The 22,265-nt window shown below is 42.1% G+C and overlaps 1 protein-coding gene across 2 annotated transcripts; it reads right to left on the bottom strand.

The window, feature by feature from the left end:
• Positions 1-4: 4 nt before the first annotated feature.
• LOC138951703 (golgin subfamily A member 5-like) lies at positions 5-22,260 on the bottom strand. Of its 2 annotated transcripts, none has more exons than XM_070323266.1 (15): positions 22,149-22,260; positions 20,976-21,631; positions 19,674-19,934; positions 18,396-18,615; positions 17,912-18,035; positions 16,583-16,679; positions 15,947-16,053; positions 13,500-13,667; positions 11,867-11,995; positions 11,076-11,174; positions 10,033-10,182; positions 4,511-4,589; positions 3,440-3,536; positions 2,933-2,996; positions 5-2,553 (listed from the first exon to the last, which is right to left on the bottom strand). In XM_070323266.1, the coding sequence occupies exons 2-15, from the start codon at positions 21,625-21,627 to the stop codon at positions 2,461-2,463; spliced, it is 2,340 nt and encodes a 779-aa protein (XP_070179367.1). In that variant the 5' UTR covers positions 21,628-21,631; positions 22,149-22,260; the 3' UTR covers positions 5-2,460. The 2 variants fall into 2 exon arrangements, with proteins under 2 accessions (XP_070179367.1, XP_070179366.1); XM_070323265.1 differs by having other exon boundaries at positions 22,068-22,245.
• Between the last annotated feature and the right edge of the window lie 5 nt (positions 22,261-22,265).

The raw sequence follows: 22,265 nt of genomic DNA, 5'->3' as shown, positions 1-22,265 counted from the left end.
ACTCTTTTGACATTAAACTTCACTTTTATTTGTTTCCCTCTTTGATATGAAATGCACATAAAATACAAGTGATGCATACATACTTACATTTCGCTGGTACCATTATTTTGGTACTGCAGTTTTAATGAAAGTACATACATTTATGTATATCAACATTTTACACATATAATATTGCAATATTTCACTGCATAACAGATGGTGGAGAAACAAAAAGCATCACAGAAATCCTCAACTCTTGGAAAATGGTCTTTCTATCAGCCAATTCTTCCCAAAACATCGTGCATTGTTTCAAACGAATATACAGTCATGAACAATTTTATTTACAGAAGTGAGACCAACTTGTTTGCCTCTTTCACACACGCCAGCCTATCATCTCCGCCACATGCATACACGCGCACGCACACACACACATACAATTTTGTCTTTCTCTCTGCACTTTGCATGTTGTGCACTATTCTTTTCAAGGACATGTTGAAAAAAAGATCAGTCAGCTTCTCGCTCTTTCGCTTTCAGTCTCACACACGTGCTACACAAAGCACTGAGAGATGATAATATAAAAACCAAGTATATTTCACTACTTCAGATATTTACATTTCAATGATACACAATATCAACGGAACACATTTTTCACTAACAACTAGCTCTCCCTCTCTGACAACAACCGCAACATTCTAAATCCGCAATAGATTTACAATTAAAATAAGGATGACGTCATGCAAAACTTTGAACTGCGTCATTGGCATTTAGAACTTTTCAAGAACCTGTACACAACACAGGAATCTGGTTCATTTGAAGGTGTAGCCAGTGCAAAGATGAAGTTATAATTCACTCAGCACAGCCACAAACTGAGAGTGAGAAAAAGAGGAGAAAAAAAAAACCGTAACAGAATTTTGCTTGCAGGAAGAAAGTACAGGTTATCTGAACAAGCATAAACATTTAAAAAATGCATTGCAATTTCATCTTCTGTAGTCAGGCACAATTTTATGTGCTCTACTGAAGCTTCTTTTCCTCTTAACTGGTACTACTAACGCGCAAGATTGTTATGATAAATTGTATAGCGTCAATGTTTAAGTGATCATGGTTAAAAAATACAATGGGCATCATAGAAAGTCGTGTCTGAAAATGGGAAGGTTTCATAGAAACAGAACAAAATTCACATACCTAAAAATCATGGCACTCTAATTAATTTCAGGGTCTTTTGAAGAGATCTGTCCAAATTCTGCCCCAGAACTGGGATTTGCTAGCTTTTTATTTTTTAGTTGAGCTATCAAAGGTTAGAAGGTGGTAACTATGTAAGAACAAAAACTGAACAATGAAACAACCTTTCTGTTTGTTTGGTGTTTTGTTTTGTTTTGACACTATCAAAGTGTTAATAGAAAGTTGCTCCAATTCAGTAAATAGGAGTGTCAGTGTGCACATTGCTGCAATAGCAGACACGATGGTAGTGACTAAAACATAATCAAGGGAATGTGAAGAGGATATCTATGAACTCTTTACCTTTTCTTTTAGCAAAGACATATTGCAAGAGTATTCCGTTTACGTTTGTGCCAAAATGACAATTAGTATCACTGTGTTTTAATATACACCCTCAAAGTCACAGAAACTCTACTACACTAATCCCTTTTTAAAACAAAAAAGTCAGCTGTGCTGATGTCTTGTCTCTGGTCCTGAATAGACGATGTTTGAAAATAACTGTCAGGGTTTATATGGGCTATGGAAAAGTTGTACATGTATTCCTTGAGGGCGAGGCAAGCTGCGCTAAACATAGCTCATTGGGAGTAACCAGAGGAGACAAACCATCGTTGTTAGTGTAAATAATCGGCTCCCATCCACATGGTTTTGAAAGAAAACGGCATGATATCGAGCAGACATTGTATAAACGGCCTTTCTCCTCTGAAAACATAGTAGCTCGTTATTCACTGTGGCACCATATTTCCGCTTACCACACCTTCAAGGAATTCAACGCTTCCCCAGCAACCCAACAAATTTACTTCCCGAGTAGACCAATTCCGGAAATAATATTGTCATGATTGTATGCGTTGTCAAAGAGTGAGTACCTTTTCCTCGGACAAACTTACGACACGTGGTTCCTGTACACGTGTATGAGACGCACCCCTTCGCTAGTGACTGGCCTCTAGTGTCTTGTGGGAAAGTTTCCCCACATAACATTATTTCCCACGTGACATTCAAGCCAGTCAATAGCAAGAGAGTGTGTCTCATACACCTGTACAGGAAGCACGTGTCAAGTTTTCGGAGGAAAAGCAAGGGTACTCACTCTATCACAAACCATACAATCCTGACAGAGTTATTTCCTCAAGTCGTCTATCCTCCATCATCACAAGGAAAGCACCTCAAGCTGAATATAAAACCTCCCTCCTGCAGTGAAGGACCCAGCCCTTTCAACAGGTACTGTTTTTTCCCTTTTCATGTCAGTGGATGTCAGATACTCATTTCCCGTCGCTACTTGTCGTGCTCTGAAGGCAGGAAATCCTTGCCGTGAATCTCGGGCTGGTACGTCATCAGCACAACCATCACCCACACGTGAAGCATGGCCTGCCACATAAATGGAGGTACATTTAAAAAAAATTTAAACGTACCAAACCTGGTTACTGTTTACTGTGTTCTCTTTTTGTTTTATTTATTTATTTGTACATTTAAAATGAATAATGCTCTTATAAAATCAATGACAAACACACACTGACACACACAGACTCCAAAAAGCGAATGTACACACTCTCACACACAAAGACTGTGGGAAAAACAATGCAGTTGAAATTCCAAATCCTTTAAAATGTTGCACAATATCCTTCAGTACGAGGGTTGAATTTGGGACCATAAATTCTATCTGTTGTTAAAAGGAGTCATTAAAATACTGTGAAGAAACTGAACCCCATACAGTTCTGTTTACTAATATTTAATGTTAGATACTCACCATGTAGATAATCACAAAAACGCGAGCGATGGGGTACCTCCTCAGGAAAACACCAAGCCTGATACTGCAAGAATATGAAGTAAGAAAACTATGTAGAATACTTACTATTTTACACATGTTGCACTACATGTCACATTGCACATAAAGAAACAGTACCTTGAAGACTCATAATAATTCATAACGCTAAATTTGCAACACCTTCCCTGGTTTTACTCAAGTGTGAGTTCAAAAAGTCTGAGATGTTATTCAGCTCAAACATTTCTCTGGCAGGAAGGATGGAAGAACATCACCGTAAGGCATGAATCATACTTATTATCCTCTTCAGTCTTTCACAAACTGATTGCCAATTTTTTCTCTTGACTACGTCATATATATATATTAAAAACTATTTAAACAATGATCAAATGAAATACCTGGTGAAAGGAAATGATATTCCCTACAGATATATCCACTTCAATGCTTTATCCCTATAAGTATAAGCAAAACAAATAGAAATGAGATTTAAACCTGAACTTGTCAATGGTGTTGACGTAGTGTTTGACCCGCCTGGTCACTTCAGTGTCCGTCACACCCTCTCTCATAAACGTTGGTAACCTCTGCCGCACTGTGAAAGTGGGAAGACAAAAATCATGTCTCTTTGCACTCCTCAAGAATCATACCCATACAATATAAAGGGCAGAGAAATTTAACAAGGCTGACAAGTTTGCAACAAAGATCTGCCATATCACCTTGTCATGACTACAACCTGACTCTTGTACAGTGGAACCCCCCTTTAAGATCCCCCGATTTAAGACTTCCTCCAGGGCGGGGATGTAGCTCAGTCGGTAGCGCGCTGGATTTGTATCCAGTTGGCCGCTGTCAGCGTGAGTTCGTCCCCACGTTCGGCGAGAGATTTATTTCTCAGAGTCAACTTTGTGTGCAGACTCTCCTCGGTGTCCGAACACCCCCGTGTGTACACGCAAGCACAAGACCAAGTGCGCACGAACAAGATCCTGTAATCCATGTCAGAGTTCGTTTGGTTATAGAAACACGAAAATACCCAGCATGCTTCCTCCGAAAACGGCGTATGGCTGCCTCAATGGCGGGGTAAAAAACGGTCATACACGTAAAAATTCCACTCGTGCAAAAAACACGAGTGTACGTGGGAGTTTCAGCCCACGAACGCAGAAGAAGAAGAAGAAGAAAGACTTCCTCCTATTTAAGACCTTGATTTTTCAGATGTTCTGTTCATAGCCTCTGTAAATTGACCTCCTTTTTAAGACCTGATTTTGGCAGATGTTTAGAGGTCATAAAGGGTGGGTTCCACTGTACTGACTATGTACACACTGTCATTCTGCTTTGACTGACTTTGTCACTGTGTGTCTATTTGACTGGTGGCAGGTGCCAATGCCATACTGGACTTGTTAGGCTGCTTATGAACCAAGTGGTCATTTTTTACGTCTGCTACATGAATGCAGAAGGCCATACAAATCCAGGCGACAGTGAAGAAATTGTAATGGCAGGTAAAAAAAAAGAAGAAAAAAATGACAAAAGAAAGCAGGTACAATAAAAACAGAAATAAGCAAAAGAAAACCTTACCATCATCATCATGATCGCCCACGTTGACTGAAGCAACGGTTGATCTCATTAAGGAGTTCTCCACGTCACGATATTGTTGCTGCAACATAGTGTTCGGCGTATTTGAGATGGTTTTGATACATTGCCACTATGGTGTGTTACAGGCTTTGAGCGCGCGCGCGTGTGCGTGTGCATGTGTGTGTGTGAGTGCGTGCGTGTGAATTACATAATTATGACGAGCTTACCTGAGTAAGTGAAGTCTAATTGTGGTTTTATCGACCACAATGTAGAGAGGAAAGGGATTACGTGAGATAGAACGCGGGAATACGTCACTGTTTAACGACGTGTAAATGGTGCAGAAAAAAGAGAAAGAGAGAGGAAAGGGATAGGGAGGGAAAACGGTTATCAGTATAACTCTGAAGACAACTTAGGGCGAGGCACGTAATCCCTTTCCTCTCTACATTGTGGTCGATAAAACCACAATTAGACTTCACTTACTCAGGTAAGCTCGTCATAATTATGTAATTTTATCTCCCACAATTCCGAGAGGAATGGGTCACGTGAGACTTTAAAGTCTGCAACATTTACACCCTAGCACTGTCGATGAATTGAAATACATATAAACCTACCCCAATTCTTCATGACAGAACAGCCTGTCCAAAACTCCTCCCACTGTCCACTGGTTTCTTGTAAAAAGTTGTGAAGGTGTTAGCCCGACGCCAACCAACAGTCTTCAGAATGGTTGCCAGAGGAATTTTACTTGCAGCTTTACTAGATGCAGCGGAACGAGTTGAATGCGGCGTAAATATTGTCATGTCAATACCCGCTTTTTGTAATCCAATCTTTGTCCATCGACGGATAGTATCTCTCGACACCGCTTTGTGAGGGGCTGTCCAACTGATAAAGAGTCTCGTTTCCGTTCCTCTAAATGCACGAGTTCTTTTGACATATTGTTTCAAATAATGTACAACACAAATTGCCAAATCAGACGGAAAAGCACAAAATACCACTTCATTCTGATGTTTGTTTGGGCCAGAAGTTTTGAGCAAATCCCCAAACCTACATCGTACATCTTCCTTTGTCCAACTCATGTTACGCAAGTCCATCAACCAAATCGCCTGTCCCCTTTGACTAGAGACCAACAAGCACAACAGCACAGTTTTAAGCGTCAATTGCGCCAGCGATAAAAATTTTGCCGGTGACCATTCTTTTAAAAAATTTAGCACTAGATTAGCGTCCCAGGTCACACAAGTACGGGGCAAAACTGGCCGTCTGTTGAAAGCTCCTTTCAAAAACTTCTTCACCAGTGGATGACAACCCACTGAACAATTATCCTGAAGGGACAATGCGGAAACAGCGCTTCGTGCCATGTTCAAACTGCTGTATCCTTTGCCTTCTTGGAACAGTTTCGTTAAAAACCTTATCAACTCATGTGGAGAGGCACAAAAGGGATCTCTATCCCGTTCAAGGCAATGCTGAAGCCAGCGTTTGAAATATGACTCGTAGTTACGCTTCGTACCCTCTCTCCAGGCTGACATGATAATGTCTGTTGCTTCATCCTGAATTCCCTGTTTCTGGAGGGCTGTCCGGACAAGGAACATGCTACTAGTTTCATCTTCTTCAGTAGTGGATGGTGCTCCCCTGTCAGTGGATGACTGAGTAAGTTTTCTTTTCGGGGCAACATGACCGGCAGTTCTACTAGTAGACGCAACAGTTTCGTGAACCACACTTGCGTTGTCCATAATGGCACCACCAGCACACACTCCGCCTCTAAGACTTCTATCCTTTGGAGCACTCTTGGAATGAGACTGAAAGGCGGAAAACAAAACGCCTTGAACAATGACCAGTCTAAGGAAAATGCATCAATGGCAAATGCATCTGGGTCAGGTTTCCATGAAACATACTTTCTTAACTGTGCGTTAACACGAGAAGCAAATAAGTCTACATCACAGAGACCAAACCGATTGATGACTTCTGCAAACACTTGTGTGTCCAAATGCCATTCAATGTTGTGTCTATCTACACGGGATTCTGCATCTGCCTCTATATTTAGGCAACCCGGTAAGTGTGTTGCTGTTACACAATTACTATTTGATAAGCACCACAACCAAATGTCTCTGGCAATGTCGTTGCACAAAACTTTTGTGCTGCCCATGTTATTAATACAAGCAACAGTGGTGCTATTGTCTGTAAGTAACTGAATGTAAGAGTGACATAATCCCCTGCAAAGGGATTTCAAGGCAAAATAAGCTGCTTTAAGTTCCAAACAGTTAATATGTTCAAAAGCTTCTTCCATGGTCCACATTCCACCTGTGGTGCTACCCTGACACTCCGCCCCCCACCCTATTTTCGAAGCATCTGATTTTACTATTACAGTAGGTATGCCTCTGCTAACAGGGGAAGGATATTGCTTTACATTATCAATCCACCAGAGAAGGTCTGAACGAACTTGTTCTGAAACCACAAGTTCTGCATCAAAGTCACCTTTCCTAACAGCAAGGGCTTCATTTTTTGCAATCTCTAATCGTTTAAAAAAGAGAGGTGCAACCCAAACACCCGGTTGGGCAGCCACTAAATATCCGATAACTTCAGCCAACTGCCTAATTGTACATTTCTTTCTTCCAGCCAAATCAGCGCACTTAGTACGAATTTTATCAACTGTCCGGGGGGTCAGAGAAACTAACATGTTCTGAGAATCAAGCTGAAACCCTAAAAACTCAATGCATTGAGTAGGTGTAAATACCGACTTCACAGGATGCACAGTAAAGCCCAAACGATCCAACAAAGCACATGTATCTAACACTGCTGCCTGGCATTCTTCAAAAGTGTCTCCTTGCAAAAGGGTATCATCAATGTATATCAGAAGGGTATGGCCAGATAAACGTAAGTGGGCCAATACAGGCTTTAGTAGTTTCGTGAAAATGCGGGGAGAATCACGATATCCCTGTGGAAGAGCCAGGAACTCAAAAGTTTTGCCATGAAACTGAAATCTGAAATATTTTCTGAACTTGTGAGCGATGCGTATGGAGAAATATGCATCTTTTAGATCAACTGAGGCAAAAAAGCAATCTTTTTTCATTAATGACACTGCGTTTTTTAATGTATCCATCTTGAAGTGAATCTTTTCAATTGTCTGATTCAAATTTTTTAGGTTTAAAATCACCCTTTGACTACCATCTTTTTTCTGACGCAAGAAAATACTGGATAAAAGTTGATCTGGCCGTTGATCCACCTCTTGAACAATCTGTTTCTCCACTAACTTCGCTACCTCATTAACCACTAGCTCATCCTCGGAAGAAGAAAATCTAATTTCGTTCCTGTCTGGAATGTGTTCACCAGTGATCATAAATTCAATTTCAATTCCTGCGACTTGCTGAAGGATCCATCTATCAGAGGTTAACTGTCTCCAACTATTCAAATGATCAGCAACTTTTCCACTATGAAAGTTCTCAGGATTATTCACAAAATTTGAACTGACCTGTTCCCTAAAAATAGAAACCGCTGGCGCACAAATATCAGATTCTAATCCCGTTTTGTTTTCTTGGAGGGAATCCCGCTCTGTTGGGAGTGGAACTTGGGAGAGAATGTGTGTCCTGTCTGTCGGTTGGAGACACCTCTTCTCTGCTGGTACTGTTGTCTCTGCTGAAACTGTTGTCGAGGTCGCCCTTGGTAGAACTGACGACCTCTGGTGGCGTTTTTTGAAAGGGGCTGTGACAGTGTGGATGATAATTTCCTGTTCTTCACTGCATCGTCGACCCTTTTCGCTAGATCCTCCCCAAACAAAAACTCGTTAGACGTCAGTTTGAAATTTAGCTGCGCATTGCATAAGGCCCTGCAGTCTTGGCTAAGTGTCGGCCTGAGTGCTTCGCGCCGCACTTGTGACAGGTCCTTGTGTGAAGCCATAAGAAGTCGAGCCGCATCGGCCAGTTTGCTAAAGCTGTCACGCTCACTCAACTTCCGACTTGCTGGTTTTTCTTTGAGGTCGGACATAAGCTGAGCGATAATTTTCAGTGTACAACCTACTTGTTCCTGAACAAAGGACAGGTTCGAGTCTCTTTTCTTCGCGAACTTGCCATCTAATTCACGATTAAGAGTCGGCGTTCGAAGCGACGTGACATTTTTGGGCCGCGGATAGTTCTGAAGAGTGTCTCGCACACGTGCCCGATCTGATGGAAGAAGAAGTCCTTCCTCAAAACGATCTGCCAGAGATGGATGAATCCCCTCGCCAACTGTATCCACTACTATGCCTGCGTCAAAATCATTGTCCGAAGCAACATCCGTGTCTTCAGCCGAATCAAACTCATTTTCGAACTGCTCATGAGCAAATCTAACCGAAGCACCGTCTTCTCCATCCGCTTGCGACTCTTGCGCCGAACTGCTTTCGGTTCCATGCGACTCGGTTCCACGCGATGTTGAAGCAACAGGCGTCGCATTAAGCTTACCAACTTTCTCCAAATCAGATAGTCTGCCAGACAAGGCAGTCATTGTCTCCAAAATTTTGTCTATTTTCAGAGTAACTTCACAATCACGTGGGCCAGACGAGCTCTTCTCTATTGAAAGAGACTTATCAACTCCCGTCTTTTCTGACGGTATCACTTCAGAAGGTTGTGCTTTCGCCGGTTTCTTGCCGGTTTTCTTCCCGCCAGCAGCACATTCACCACCTCCCGAGTCCGCCATATTCCGAACAAAACCCACACGAAAAAGTTATATTGATTCCTGCGGACGAGCAAGCGCACCCGTTACAGTATGAAAACAATTTAAAATCCACTGCAAAGATTTTCAAATCTTCAATGGATTAGTGCCCAGCCTTAGCACAGCGGACCTTCTGTGGCCCATAGTTCGCCTCAGGCGATAGTAATTGCTGTAATCGAGACAGCTGCTGAAAAAACAAAGAGGCTGCTTCAGCAAATCGTGACTGACTATGTCAGCAAATCGTGACTGACTGTGTCAGCAAACGTGTACTTCATTTCCGTAGCCAAAATAATATGTCATCCTACCAAAACAAGTCACAATTCCGACTGACCTTAGGTCACACGTGCAAAAACAAGTAACGATCCCAACTGACCCAAATATAGTAGGTCACACCTGCAAAAACAATGAACGCGCCGACTGACGCCTAACATTTCCATGTGTAATTAGCTTCGACGAATAAAATTCATACGCGAAACAACAAGTTCCCGGTTCAAAAAACCAACAAACACCGAAAACTCCAAACTGTTTCCTTACCTTGCAAGTTGACACAATGATAGACAATCAAAATAGTCAATACACTTCAACTAACCTACAACTAAAACTTGTACAGAGAAAGGTTAGAGGAAAATGAAAGCAAAGCAAGAGAGACAGTGCACCAACACACGTCTTCACAGGACGGAAACCATTCGTTCAGTGACGTATTCCCGCGTTCTATCTCACGTGACCCATTCCTCTCGGAATTGTGGGAGATAAAATGTGTGTGAGTGTGTGAATGCGTGCATACACACGCAACATCAATACACACGAGACAAAAATATTAGGAAGGTCAATGCAGTGTGGTGTACACTTACCCCGAGTCTTTCCAGCTGCAAGGTGAGTGAGTTTTTCTCTGTGCTGAGAGCCTCCAGAGTGGTCTGTTTCTGGATGAGACTCTCAGTCAGCGACCGCACTCTCGACTCCAGCTCACTCTCTGAAGTGCTGCTGATGCTCTTTGTCGTCAGCTGAAAAGTCACAGGCAAGTCAAGCTGAGCTCATATGCAGCATCTCAAAATTTATCATAATGTGTACGTAGCAGACATCATGTCAACTATAGCCATAAAGAAGATATATGTAAGAGAAACTGTGTCTTGCAATCTGAGCACATGCAGCATGTCTACATTTATGACATTGTGTACGTAGAAGGCATCATGAAAAATGTAAGAGAAAATGTGTCTTGCAATCTGAGACGCCTGCATGCAGGGTCCTTTGAAAACACTTGCATAATTAACAATTGTTCAAACAACCGTGTTCTCAAACACCTTCGGAAGACACGTTTCTTTTCTCTCCAAGCTGACATATTACAGCAAAAGTACCAAAAAAATGAAAAAAGCAGTGCTAACCTTATGGAACACACTTGCAATAGCATTTAATAGCATTAAGTGACACAGTTCGTTTGAATTGCTATTTAGCTCGTGTAAACCACACACCAGATTTCGTGGTTTATCTAACCCCTGAGCCATCGTGAACCTGTGTGATCCACTTTCCTTTTTTTTCACAATTTAGTCGTCAGTTTGTGATTTCAATACGACTGGCTGTATCTGCAATAGCACGTTATTGTGTATCTCTGGTTCTAAAACACAACAAACGGCTGCGAGTCACACAAACTTATCGGCGGCGGCTGGCTTCAAAGAAAGGATGTTCTCAAGCGGTGAGTGTTTAAACGAAAGGGTGTTTGTACTGTGTGTAAAAGCCTGACAGTATTTATGATGGTTTATGGGAGGCTTACTGTGCCTTTAAGTTTTCTTATTCAAATGACTTTTTCAACACAATGAACAGCAAAATGCGAGGTAAACACCCCTACCCCCCTCCACCATCAGACAAAAAATACACTTTGCGCCCCATTGACTGTACTAACCTGGTTTCGGAGCTTTTCAATCTCTGCCTCCCTGTCGCTGATGCGTGACTGGAAGCTGGCCTTCTGTCTGTGAAGTTCTTCAATGGCGTACTGTTGCTCCTGATAGCACATGTATAACAAACCAAGACATTAAGTCAAAAGATAGCAGAAGGCAGCACTGAACGACAAAATCTCCACAAGTCAATGAATACTTCTACACATGGGTAGCGTGACTCTTGTTGCTGCTAGCTTTCCACTGGAAGGAAGTGACAGAAATGTCCAAGCAATGGGACGAAAAGGTATGAAATAAAATGAAATTCAATGACTAACAATACTACCCCATGTTCAAATACAGCAAGTGTATACTGTAAAATAAAAAATATGAACAAGATCTCGGCATTAACTCGATTGAGCCCCTTGCGAGGTTGGTGATGTCACTTCCACGGGGTTAATTCGTGACTATGTCAAAATCTCAGACACGTGGCACGTTAAAGACCTCAGTCATTCTTCCATAAGTGCAGGTGGTCGATTACACCTAAACACGCACACACCTGAGTAGCGCGACTCTTGTTGCTGCTAGCAGTCCACTGTGAGGAAGCGACGTGAATTTCCCAGCAATGAGATATGATGAACAAAGGGAAGTAAGAGCTCTAACTGCATACGACATAAGTAATAGAGTAAGTGAGAGTTATTCGGAAAGTCTCCTGGCACCTGACAGAATAACAAGCATTGAAATGAACAAGTGACTTTCATCTTCAAATTGTTTTTTTTTCCCCTCCAGTAATGGGACAATAAAGTGAATGAAATGAGACCTGTTTTCGCTTGAGCAGCTCTTGCTCGACGTCCTCCTTTCGTCTCTTCTCCTCGGCCAGACTGTCCTCAAGGGATTGGATGTTGTCCTGCGCAGTGCTGTTCTCCTGCTGCATCTGACTCTCCAGGTCCTGAAAGTATCACAACGTTCAACAGATTACAGACTGCAGGGATGTCGTTAGGGGTCGGACATCGGATATAGACCGATTAATTAAAAGGCTCAAATGTCCGATTCACTTAGCCGCATGGCGGTCAGATGTCTTATCGTTTTCAACTGAGCGCGGTCATTGTCCGATAAGAACTACATTTCTTCGGACAGCGCGTTATTTGATAATTTTCCTTTCATGATAATAATCTTCAAAAAGTGACCAAGCGCTCTCGCGTACAGGTGCACTGAAGTTGTGCAGTGCAGATCTTGCCTTTTACGAACCGTTTGCGGTATGAGCTGTTTGCGTACATCCGTCTACAGCATTAAAGTTCGGAGTACGGGAGACAACTCCAACTGACCAAGGCTCGCGTATGCTTTAATTTGCTTTTGGTTAGAGTTGAAGCGCACGGCACTGAATTATGCCACCAAAAAAAGCTAAAGCCTGCCAAACAAACAAAAAAGCTGAACACGTTTGGCGTTTCAACGGCATCGTGTGCTACATTAGGGCCAAGAAGAACATGGGAAAACACGGCTAGCAATAGCATATTTCCGGAAAATGACAGCGCCAATAACAGTGTCGCCGCTGAAACCTCCACAATCACGGAAATTGAAGTTTCGTGACTTGAAGATGTACGTGTCGGTACAACAGGACATTCGCACAGACGGTCTTTTAATAAGGTTAACTATTCATGGCTGACCCTGTTTAGTACTAGTCGGTTAGAATTTGACAGCAAAGAGACCATCTATATAGGTAAACTGTTTTGTCGAATATGTCAAGAAAAAGCTCTGTCAGGAAATCATGCAGTTTGTGTGACAATCAAAGTAAGAGTGCTGAAGTTTTTGGTTGTTTTTTAGTTTGTTTGTTTCTTTTTTGTGTGTGTCCTGTTTGAAACAAAAGTAATAAAACAATATACGCACACAATGTTGGTGCATATATTGATATGTGTGTGTGTGATCATAATTATGTCCTATTAAAATGTCTGAAAACAGTCAAATGTCCTATTGATGCCGAAGAGCTCAGGACATTTGTCCTATAGGTATGAATTTGTGGCAACATCCCAGAGACTGTCTTACTGCGCTGTGCTGTTCTCATGCAGCAGCTGCATCTTCTGGTCCTGTCAACGCCACATAATATTTCAAAACATTCAGAACAATGACATGGGATAAGTTTGATTTTTAGCTTTCAGACTTTGTACAGCCTTACTAGCTCTTGGCTGGTAATGTAAGACTGCCTCCATCTTAAGACCCTGTTTTCTTAGACTTTCTGTTCATAAGCTCTCTAAATTTACCTCTATTTGAGACTCCCTCCTTTATTATTTATAAGACCTCATTTTCGCAGATATTGAGGTCTTACGGGGGAGGTGCTACTGTACCTGCAACTCCATGCGCAGGTTGTCAGCTGTCATCTTAAAGGGGAGGTGCTACTGTACCTGCAACTCCATGCGCAGGTTGTCGGCTGTCATCTTAAAGGGGAGGTGCTACTGTACCTGCAACTCCATGCGCAGGTTGTCGGCTGTCATCTTGCTCTTCTGGAGCTCTTCTCGCAGCATGTCGCGCTCCTGTCGCACCGAGTCGTACTCCAGGCTTGACACTCCCTCTGCACTCCCTCCTGTTGCTGAGCCGTCACGGAGGCTGGCTATCAAACGCTCCTTGGACTGAAAAGAGGAGTTATGTTTTTAGTTCTGTTCTTCTTCTGCTGTTACAACTACTTGTACCTCGTTCACTTTTTGACTTTGCTTCAAGCTAGATATAGATTGTTTTCGACTGTAAGACTAAGAGGACACTGTAATCATCCATGGAATGTATTCTCTAAGAGGACACCATCATTATCTATAAAACAGACCTGTTTACCCTAAACCCGAGGCAAGAGTACTTTCCCAAAAAGTTGAGTGTATTTTTCAAAAAGTTGGTGTACTTTGCAAGCAAAGCCATATGGGCTAGGAAAAATCTACGCGTGGGTGCAAACGTGTTTGTGTAAGAATAGCATGTCTTGTGAACACCTTCAGAATTTAACTCCTTCCAATACAACAGGGATAAAACAATTTTATTTACCTGTTAGTTTATAGCATTATAACCAGTGTCTTCCAAACAGATTGATAATGAAAAGATGAAGTTCGTGAAATAACATCTGCGGTTGACAGTGGCAAGTTCATTTTTACAATCATCTCAGAAAACATTGCTTCAGCACGGACTACAGCCTTTTCTTCTGGCAGGATTTGCTTTGCGGGAATGAACTTCATAATTCCTTGGCAGCTTTCAGCGGATTTCTTTGCAGCAACCTTGTCCAGGTGAGATTTGGAACTGCAGTGTCGTTCGATGTCATATTTCCCAGCATGGCCAACGGAGAAATCTGATTTACAATACTTGCAGTGTGCATGACTTTTTCCCATAGTAGACTCCACAATTCCTGGCTCTTTCTTATATTTCTCCAAGAAAATCTGCTGCTTCTGCTGTTTAGATTTGGTACAGTCATCCGAAACTGGCACATTTTTCCGCTTCATTTTGCCACGATTGTCCAGACGATCGCACGTGCCAACAACTGAACAAGGTTTCCACAGCTGAAGACTCGCTGTCATGGTTATCTCCCTTCGACCGAAACCGGTATCAGTTGTACCATCCCGTAATCAGCACACCAACACCGGAAAACGTATTCTAGACTTTTTCTTAGGCGTATTTTGTGTGTGTGTCGCGTATTTGCGTACCGATAATAATTTGGCGTACAAAATACGCCCAAATCGTACTGGTAAACAGGTCTGATAGAATGTATTCTCATATGTAATGTGGAGGGAAAAATGAACACAAAGACCAAACACTATAAAACAGAGAGAGAGAGAGAGAGAGAGAGAGAGAGAGAGAGAGAGAGAGAGAGAGAGAGAGAGAGAGAGAGAGAGAGAGAGAGAGAGAGAGAGAGAGAGAGAGAGAGAGAGATGATGATGATGATGATGGAACTTTATTTTTCAAGGATAGAGGTTTAAGGTGACGCCTTTTCTTACAACCGGTCCTTACTTCTAATAAAAATGTCTAATAAGTGATAAACAAGTAAAGCAACAGGACAAATAAACAAAGTAAACGAACGAACCAGAAAACAATCGACAAGTAAGCAAACAAGCAAATAAACATAAACAACAAAATGACAAAGTAAGCAACATACAAATCGAAAGCGAAACATGCAACATGTTAATTGAGGTTACACATGTAAAGTGATCGACGGTAAAATTCACACGATACCAACGTTTACACTAATGCTAATAATGATTATATGGTGTAAATGATGATGATGAAGATGTTGTTGATGATGATGATGATGATGATGATGATGATGATGATCAAGTGATGATGATGATGATGATGATGATGATGATGTTGATGATGATGATGGAAAATCGCAACATAAATTCCACATAATACATATAATAAAGAACATATTTGTGTAATTCATAAAGCTTTGCCAATTGTTGACAGCTACTTGCACATGTTAAGACTAGTATAGCCATCTAGGTAGACATAAAATGATTATGCAGAGCTTGTTTAAAACTCTTTAGTGAGGTTAATGATCTTATTACAGACGGAATGGAGTTCCACACCATAGCGCCAGAGAAGGCTTGACTAGTTTTGAACAAATCAATCCTGGGTATTGGTGGTAGAAAATTCATAGACCCGTACCTTTGTGAAATAGGTCCTGAATATAGCTGGGCACTTCGCCATGATATACTTATAAGATATGAGAGAGAGAGAGAGAGAGAGAGAGAGAGAGAGAGAGAGAGAGAGAGAGAGAGAGAGAGAGAGAGAGAGAAAGAGAGAGAGAGAGAGAGAGAGAGAGAGAGAGAGAGAGAGAGAGAGAGAGACATACAGAGAGAGAGACACACACACAGACAGAAACAGAGAGAGTGAGACTGTCACTCCCCCCTTTTTCTCTGACAGGAAAGATTCTTACCTGCAAAATTCTGGAAGCCTTCTCCTTGTATTCAGTAATTTCCAGCCTTGCTGCTTCAAGTGTTGCCTTCATTGTCTTCAGCTGACCGTATGCCTCTGCTGCTTTAGCTGAACAAACACATCGCATATTTATCTGTTACCGCATCAAAACAGTCTTATTCATAAGGAAAAACAGCACTCTTTATAATATGAAAACACAAAAATAAACTCCACAGTAAACTACAGAAAAATCTGCACATAATCTATACACTTATAAATTACTCCAATATTATTGTGGTTGAAAAAATCGGTTGAAGAGACAATCATTACACTGTTTATACATAAACCAACAACTTTGATCTTCACCCCAGTCCAAATTTTCTATGAGATTCTCACAATTTGGCCAGCTTTTTCCAATTCAGTTCAGCATCTGTGTTAAAATCTCATTGGGTCGATCCAAAGAAAACCTGATCTGACAGTAACGTACATGTATTGATGGCTAGGAAATTAAGCTTTGTTTCTTTGGCATGCTTTACAAGTTTCGATTCAAGGTTCTTGATAAAAATCCTCAGAAAAAGTGTTCTTTGTCCTGAAATGTGATATTTCAATGATTTATAGGTCAAAATGCCTTATAACATGCAAGTTTATTTGTCTGTACCTTTCTCTTCTGTGACCTTCTTCTCTGCGGCAGTGAGGGCATCTGCCAAGGCTTTCTGCTCCTGCTCCAGTCTGCTTTGCCGTTCTGCTGCCTCTTGCTGCAATGTATCAATCAATCAATCAATCAATATGAGGCTTATATCGCGCGTATTCCGTGGGTACAGTTCTAAGCACAGGGATTTTTTATTTTTTATTTTTTTTTATGCAATTTATATCGCGCACATATTCAAGGCGCAGGGATTTATTTATGCCGTGTGAGATGGAATTTTTTTTACACAATATTTCACGCATTCACATCGGCCAGCAGATCGCAGCCATTTCGGCGCATATCCTACTTTTCACGGCCTATTATTCCAAGTCACACGGGTATTTTGGTGGACATTTTTATCCATGCCTGTACAATTTTGCCAGGAAAGACCCTTTTGTCAATCGTGGGATCTTTAACGTGCACACCCCAATGTAGTATCAAACACAGTACATGTATGTGCATTTCATGCTGTGATTTCAGAATGTCAAATGTCATACATAGTATACAAAACCAGGTTCGATACTGCTAATCACATAACTCATTCTTCATTGAATTAAAATGACTACGAAAGACTTCAACTTGAGTCAAATGAAAGTATTAATTTTTCAACTAAGTTTCCATGTAAATGAGCCGAACATTTCATGTTGCACATTCAGCATTATTTCAGCAAAGCGTCTTAGTATATGCTTTGGAGTGTTTGATAAACTGCACGGGTAACAACATGTCACTTGAAACACACATGTGACTCCCACATCTGTCTTAACTTTGCAATTTTGTAAATCATACACAGCTTTTATTTAAACCCTTGTGTGTACAGAGCAACACCCCCTTTAAGACCTACACAAATCTGACAAAATTAGGTCTTAAAAAGGAGGAAGTCTTAAAATAGGGTTAAGTTGATGTAACCGAGTGCCGAAACACTACGATCACCTCGGGTGGCGAAGTGCAATCAAACAGGATTGAAAATGTTAGGGCTAATTTCTTAGCCCTATAAAAACTGTTATGCAAACCCGAAGGTTTCCATGAACATACAGACAATCGGAAACCACCAGACCCCATCACAAACAGAATTCCACAATCCACCGGTGTTGACTTAAAGGCCAACAACTCGGGTGCAGAGTCTGCTGTGAAAGGAGCGGTAGCCTCCCCTGTCACATTTACAATGGATATGAACAGCAAGTTTGATAAAACAGTCTTAAAAGGGAGCGAAGTATAAAATTGAGGGGGTCGGGATCTGGAAAGGGGGTTGCACTGTATAACAGACGGAGGGATAACTTTTATCCAATGCAATAAGAACTATACCTGATAGTGTTTGTGTGCCTGCTGTTCTCGGGCTAGTGTTGCTTCCATCTCAGCAAGCTTGTGTCGCATTGTGTCCAGAGTTTGAGAGTGCATGCCACTGGCACTGGACTGGTCATGCAAGATCCTGCAAGAAATCAAACCAGTACATAATGAAAGATGCTCTGCCATTAGAGCAAGAGAGAAGATGGAGGAGGAGGAGAAGGGGGTGGAGGACAAGGAGGAGGAGGAGGAGGATGAGGATGAGGATGAGGAGAGAGAGAGAGAGAGAGAGAGAGAGAGAGAGAGAGAGAGAGAGAGAGAGAGAGAGAGAGAGAGAGAGAGAGAGAGAGAGAGAGAGAGAGAGAGAGAGAGAGAGAGAGAGAGAGAGAGAGAGAGACGTGTGTCTTTCTATTTGTGTCTAAGTCTGTTTATAAAGATGTCTCTCAGAAAGACTTGCAGCCACCACTTAGGACCCAAACCCCACCCAACCCTAATTTCACCTCACCTTTCTCTGTCAGTCTGTAAACTCTCCACCTCCTTCAGCTTGCTGGTAGCGGCTCTTTCTGATTCCTCAAGCCGTACTCGCAGAACGGCCAGCTGAGAATCCTTGGCTTTCAGCGCCTCCTGCAGGTCCATCTCCCGTGCTTGCAGTTCTCGCACCAGTTGATCGTGAAGAGAGGAGCTGTTCACGTAATCGTTCATCTTTTCTTTTGTCTTCACCAACTCTGGAAACAACACATGAAAGAGTCTGATGTTAGAAACAACACAGACGAGAGTTTAATAGAAAGAATGGTAAAAACCATGGCAACACAAATATGCATAGATTATCCTGAGAGGCAGCTATGACTTCATGCTTTGTTTTCTGTCTCTAATTTGATTTGACATGTTGGTCTGACCCCTGTCTGGTCAACCGTCTGATAGCTTGGACATAAAGGAGGTCTGCTGACCGACAGATTTTTTTGTAGTCAGAGCATTTTGATCCATACATATTTTTAGACACTGTCCAACTGACCTATTGTCTTCTGGGCCTAGGACCAACACTTGTATCCCTTTCACGAAAGGCCACCTGAAATGTAGGGACATTTTGGTTGGTGCAACTGACCTATTGTCCTCTGGGCCTAGGACCAACACTTGTATCCCTTTCACAAAAGGCCACCTGAAATGTAGGGACATTTTGGTTGGTGCAACTGACCTATTGTCCTCTGGGCCTAGGACCAACACTTGCATCTCTTTCACAAAAGGCTACCTGAAATGTAAGGACATTTTGGTTGGTCCAACTGACCTATTGTCCTCTGGGCCTAGGACCAACACTTGTATCCCTTTCACGAAAGGCCACCTGAAATGTAGGGACATTTTGGTTGGTCCAACTGACCTATTGTCCTCTGGGCCTAGGACCAACACTTGTATCTCTTTCACGAAAGGCCACCTGAAATGTAGGGACATTTTGGTTGGTCCAACTGACCTATTGTCTTCTGAGCCTAGGACCAACACTTGTATCCCTTTCATGAAAGGCCACCTGAAATGTAGGGACATTTTAGTTGGTCCAACTGACCTATTGTCCTCTGGGCCTAGGAACAACACTTGTATCCCTTTCACGAAAGGCCACCTGAAATGTAGGGACATTTTAGTTGGTCCAACTGACCTATTGTCCTCTGGGCCTAGGAACAACACTTATATCCCTCTCACGAAAGGCCACCTGAAATGTAGGGACAATTGGCTGGTCCCAAGAGTTTCCATTCAGAGGTACCGTTGTAACGGAAAAGTGGATCATGGTTCCAAATACCTGACTGTGCATTCTTAGCACGCTGGATGATAGAAGCCATCTCCTGATTCAGCGAGGTCACCTCATTCTTCAGCAGGCGGTTCTCCAGTTCCAAGGATGACACATTAGTGTGTCCGACATCGTGAGTTTCCGATTCAGGGGCACTGTGGTCGCTTGCGGCAGGACTCTCCTTCATGGCGTCTTCCAGAGCTTCGATGTCGGCGGATTCGTTCGAACCTGTCGGACTGCTGCGGTGGCTAGCTGCTGGTTGTGTTTCTGTTTCTGTAAAAGTGGCAACATGGCAACTGAGTTTGTAGTCTACAGAGCTCTGTCTTTGCTACTGTTTTCAAGAGAAACCTGTACTTTGAAAAAGTTACATTTTTGATATATATATATATATAATTATGAAAAAAAACCACTGCTATTCATCGTCGCTATATGATATACGTGTAATGAGAATATGTCTTTTCTTCTGTTTACAACTGGCTTCATCAACCTGTGGACAACAATGATAGAAACCAGAAAGAATGGTTTTATTCATTACCTAAAGGACAAATTTATGTACAGAGGACAAAACACACACCAATACATTGTATAATTGTGCACATTAATTTGAGCTTATTTAATACAATTTGTACAACTGGAATCTTGTATTTAGTTGCAAACAGGTCATGCTCACAGAATGTTTATAAAAGTAATGAGACAAAGTTACTATGATTAATTAACATACTGATGGCTAAGAACAGTACAGTAGTCCTTTGAAAAAGAAACCAATGGAAACACAAACAGACAAAAAGCTGCCAGTCCTACGAAAATAAGCGTTCAATTTTATACAAATTCCCACTATGCAATGATGGACAATTGAGGTCTGTCATTTTTTCATTTGAACGGCGATTCTTGAGTGTCATGTAAAGATCGGGTAGGCAAAGGTACATGCTGAAACCTTGCAGACAAAAGGGATAGTCACCAGGTGTGCTAAAAAAAAGAGCCCACAACATTGTTTGAGGACAACATACCTGACAGTCATATATGCCGTTTTTTTGTCCTCTGCAGCTGGGTTTGCATGAATTGTGACATCAAACGTCAGAGCTCAATAGTAAGTTACAGTTTAAGACCTTCAAAAATATGAGAAAATCAAGTCTTAGTCTTACAATGGACTATGGAGGGAGTCTTAATATGGAGGTAAATTTACAGAGGTAATGAACAGAAAATCTGAGAAAACAGGGTCTTAAAAGGGAGGGAGTCTTAATCTTGGGGGTCTTAAAAGGGTTTTACTGTAACTAATTGCTGCCCGATTCTAAACTAGCGGTAGCAGTAACTCACCTGCAGACTCAGCAACAGGTGCTTGAGGAGCACTGGCAGTGGCAGTAGAACCAGAACTCGGTCGTCCTCCACCTTCCTCGCCTGTAGGTATTTCCTCACCTCCTTCCGGCGCCTTGCTGCCGCCACGCAGGGAAGACGTGCTTGACTGCCGCGAGTGATGTCTGCTGCTGATGGGTGTCCCACGTTTTTTGTTCCCTTCTGTGGTGTCCTTGCTGTTGAGGAAGTCGAACAGCGCCTCGTCAGAATCTTTCTTCTTAACCTCCGCTAGTTGCAGTGGTTTACTCGTAGCAGCTGCTGCTGTTGTCGCTCCGCTCACTGTTTTTGCGGCACCACCAGTAGTGGCAGAACCACTTGGTTTCAATGTCGGTTTAGGCGTGGAACTGGAAGTGATCTTAGGCGTGGAAGTGGTCTTGGGTTGTCCGAATCTTGAAGTGTCAGACAGGCGAGAGGGAACACTGACCGATGGTGAAACTGAATAGGGCCGGGCGCCTGGAGATGCTGACTGGGACAACTGTTCTGAGACCACCGGGCTGGCGATGATAGGCTTCTGGCCGGCTAATTCTGCCTCAAGGTGAAACGCATCAGCTGCTGACCGGTCAAGCTTGTTGAGGAAATCCTCTGCCTTTCCTGTGACAGCTGTCAGCCAGGACATGTTGCTGTTCCGGATATATTTGAAACAGTGATCAGTGACTTTCAATTAAAGAACAAAGGTTTTTGCTACACAATGAACAAATATTTTGCGCTAATGAAAGCTGCACATTAAAGCTAGTAGAATCATACAGCTGCATGCCTGTGCATTCATTTGCGTGTGTGAGTGCATGTTTATACTTTTTCCAAATGGAGAGAGAGAGAGAGAGAGATAGTGTGTACCTGTGTCAGTGAGTGTGTGACACAGAGAGAGACACAGAGAAAAGAGAAAAACAGACACTGAGATAGCAATTGGTGTGTGTGTGTGTGTAACGATAAGAAGTGAGAAGAATATGTGCTTAGAATGAACCAAACCAAAATGGAAGCCAAGTAACTTTATTGTTTATATAATTGTTGTGAGAAATTAGCCAACAATTATTTCTAAGCAGGAATTTGCAGACGAACCTTCCACTGGGCGATTTATTCAGCTTCCTCTTGTCCACGGAAAGAAAAGGAAGTTACGATGCTGTAAGAATATGTACAAACCTCTCTGCAACACAATTCGACCCACTCTCGAGATTTTCAAATCCAAATTTTTGTCTGCATCTACAAAAAGTGCACAAAATAAACCAAAACAACCATACGTGGATGACTAACTGCGCA

This window comes from Littorina saxatilis, linkage group LG17 (assembly GCF_037325665.1).
Source record: "Littorina saxatilis isolate snail1 linkage group LG17, US_GU_Lsax_2.0, whole genome shotgun sequence".
Classification (NCBI taxonomy): Eukaryota; Metazoa; Mollusca; class Gastropoda; order Littorinimorpha; family Littorinidae; genus Littorina; species Littorina saxatilis.
Note: the sequence above shows the minus strand (reverse complement) of the source record. Positions and strands in the feature narration are given on the sequence as shown.

What these genes read in the sequence shown, in the direction of transcription:
- LOC138951703 (XM_070323266.1), bottom strand. Translation starts at nt 21,627, where the DNA reads ATGTCCTGGCTGACAGCTGTCACAGGAAAGGCAGAGGATTTCCTCAAC. An exon ending in ACCTGTTGCTGAGTCTGCAG is followed by an intron (nt 19,935 to 20,975) that starts GTGAGTTACTGC and finishes CCACTTTTACAG; the next exon opens with AAACAGAAACACAACCAGCA. An exon ending in AGGCTTCCAGAATTTTGCAG is followed by an intron (nt 13,668 to 15,946) that starts GTAAGAATCTTT and finishes TCCTCTTTTCAG; the next exon opens with TCCAAGGAGCGTTTGATAGC.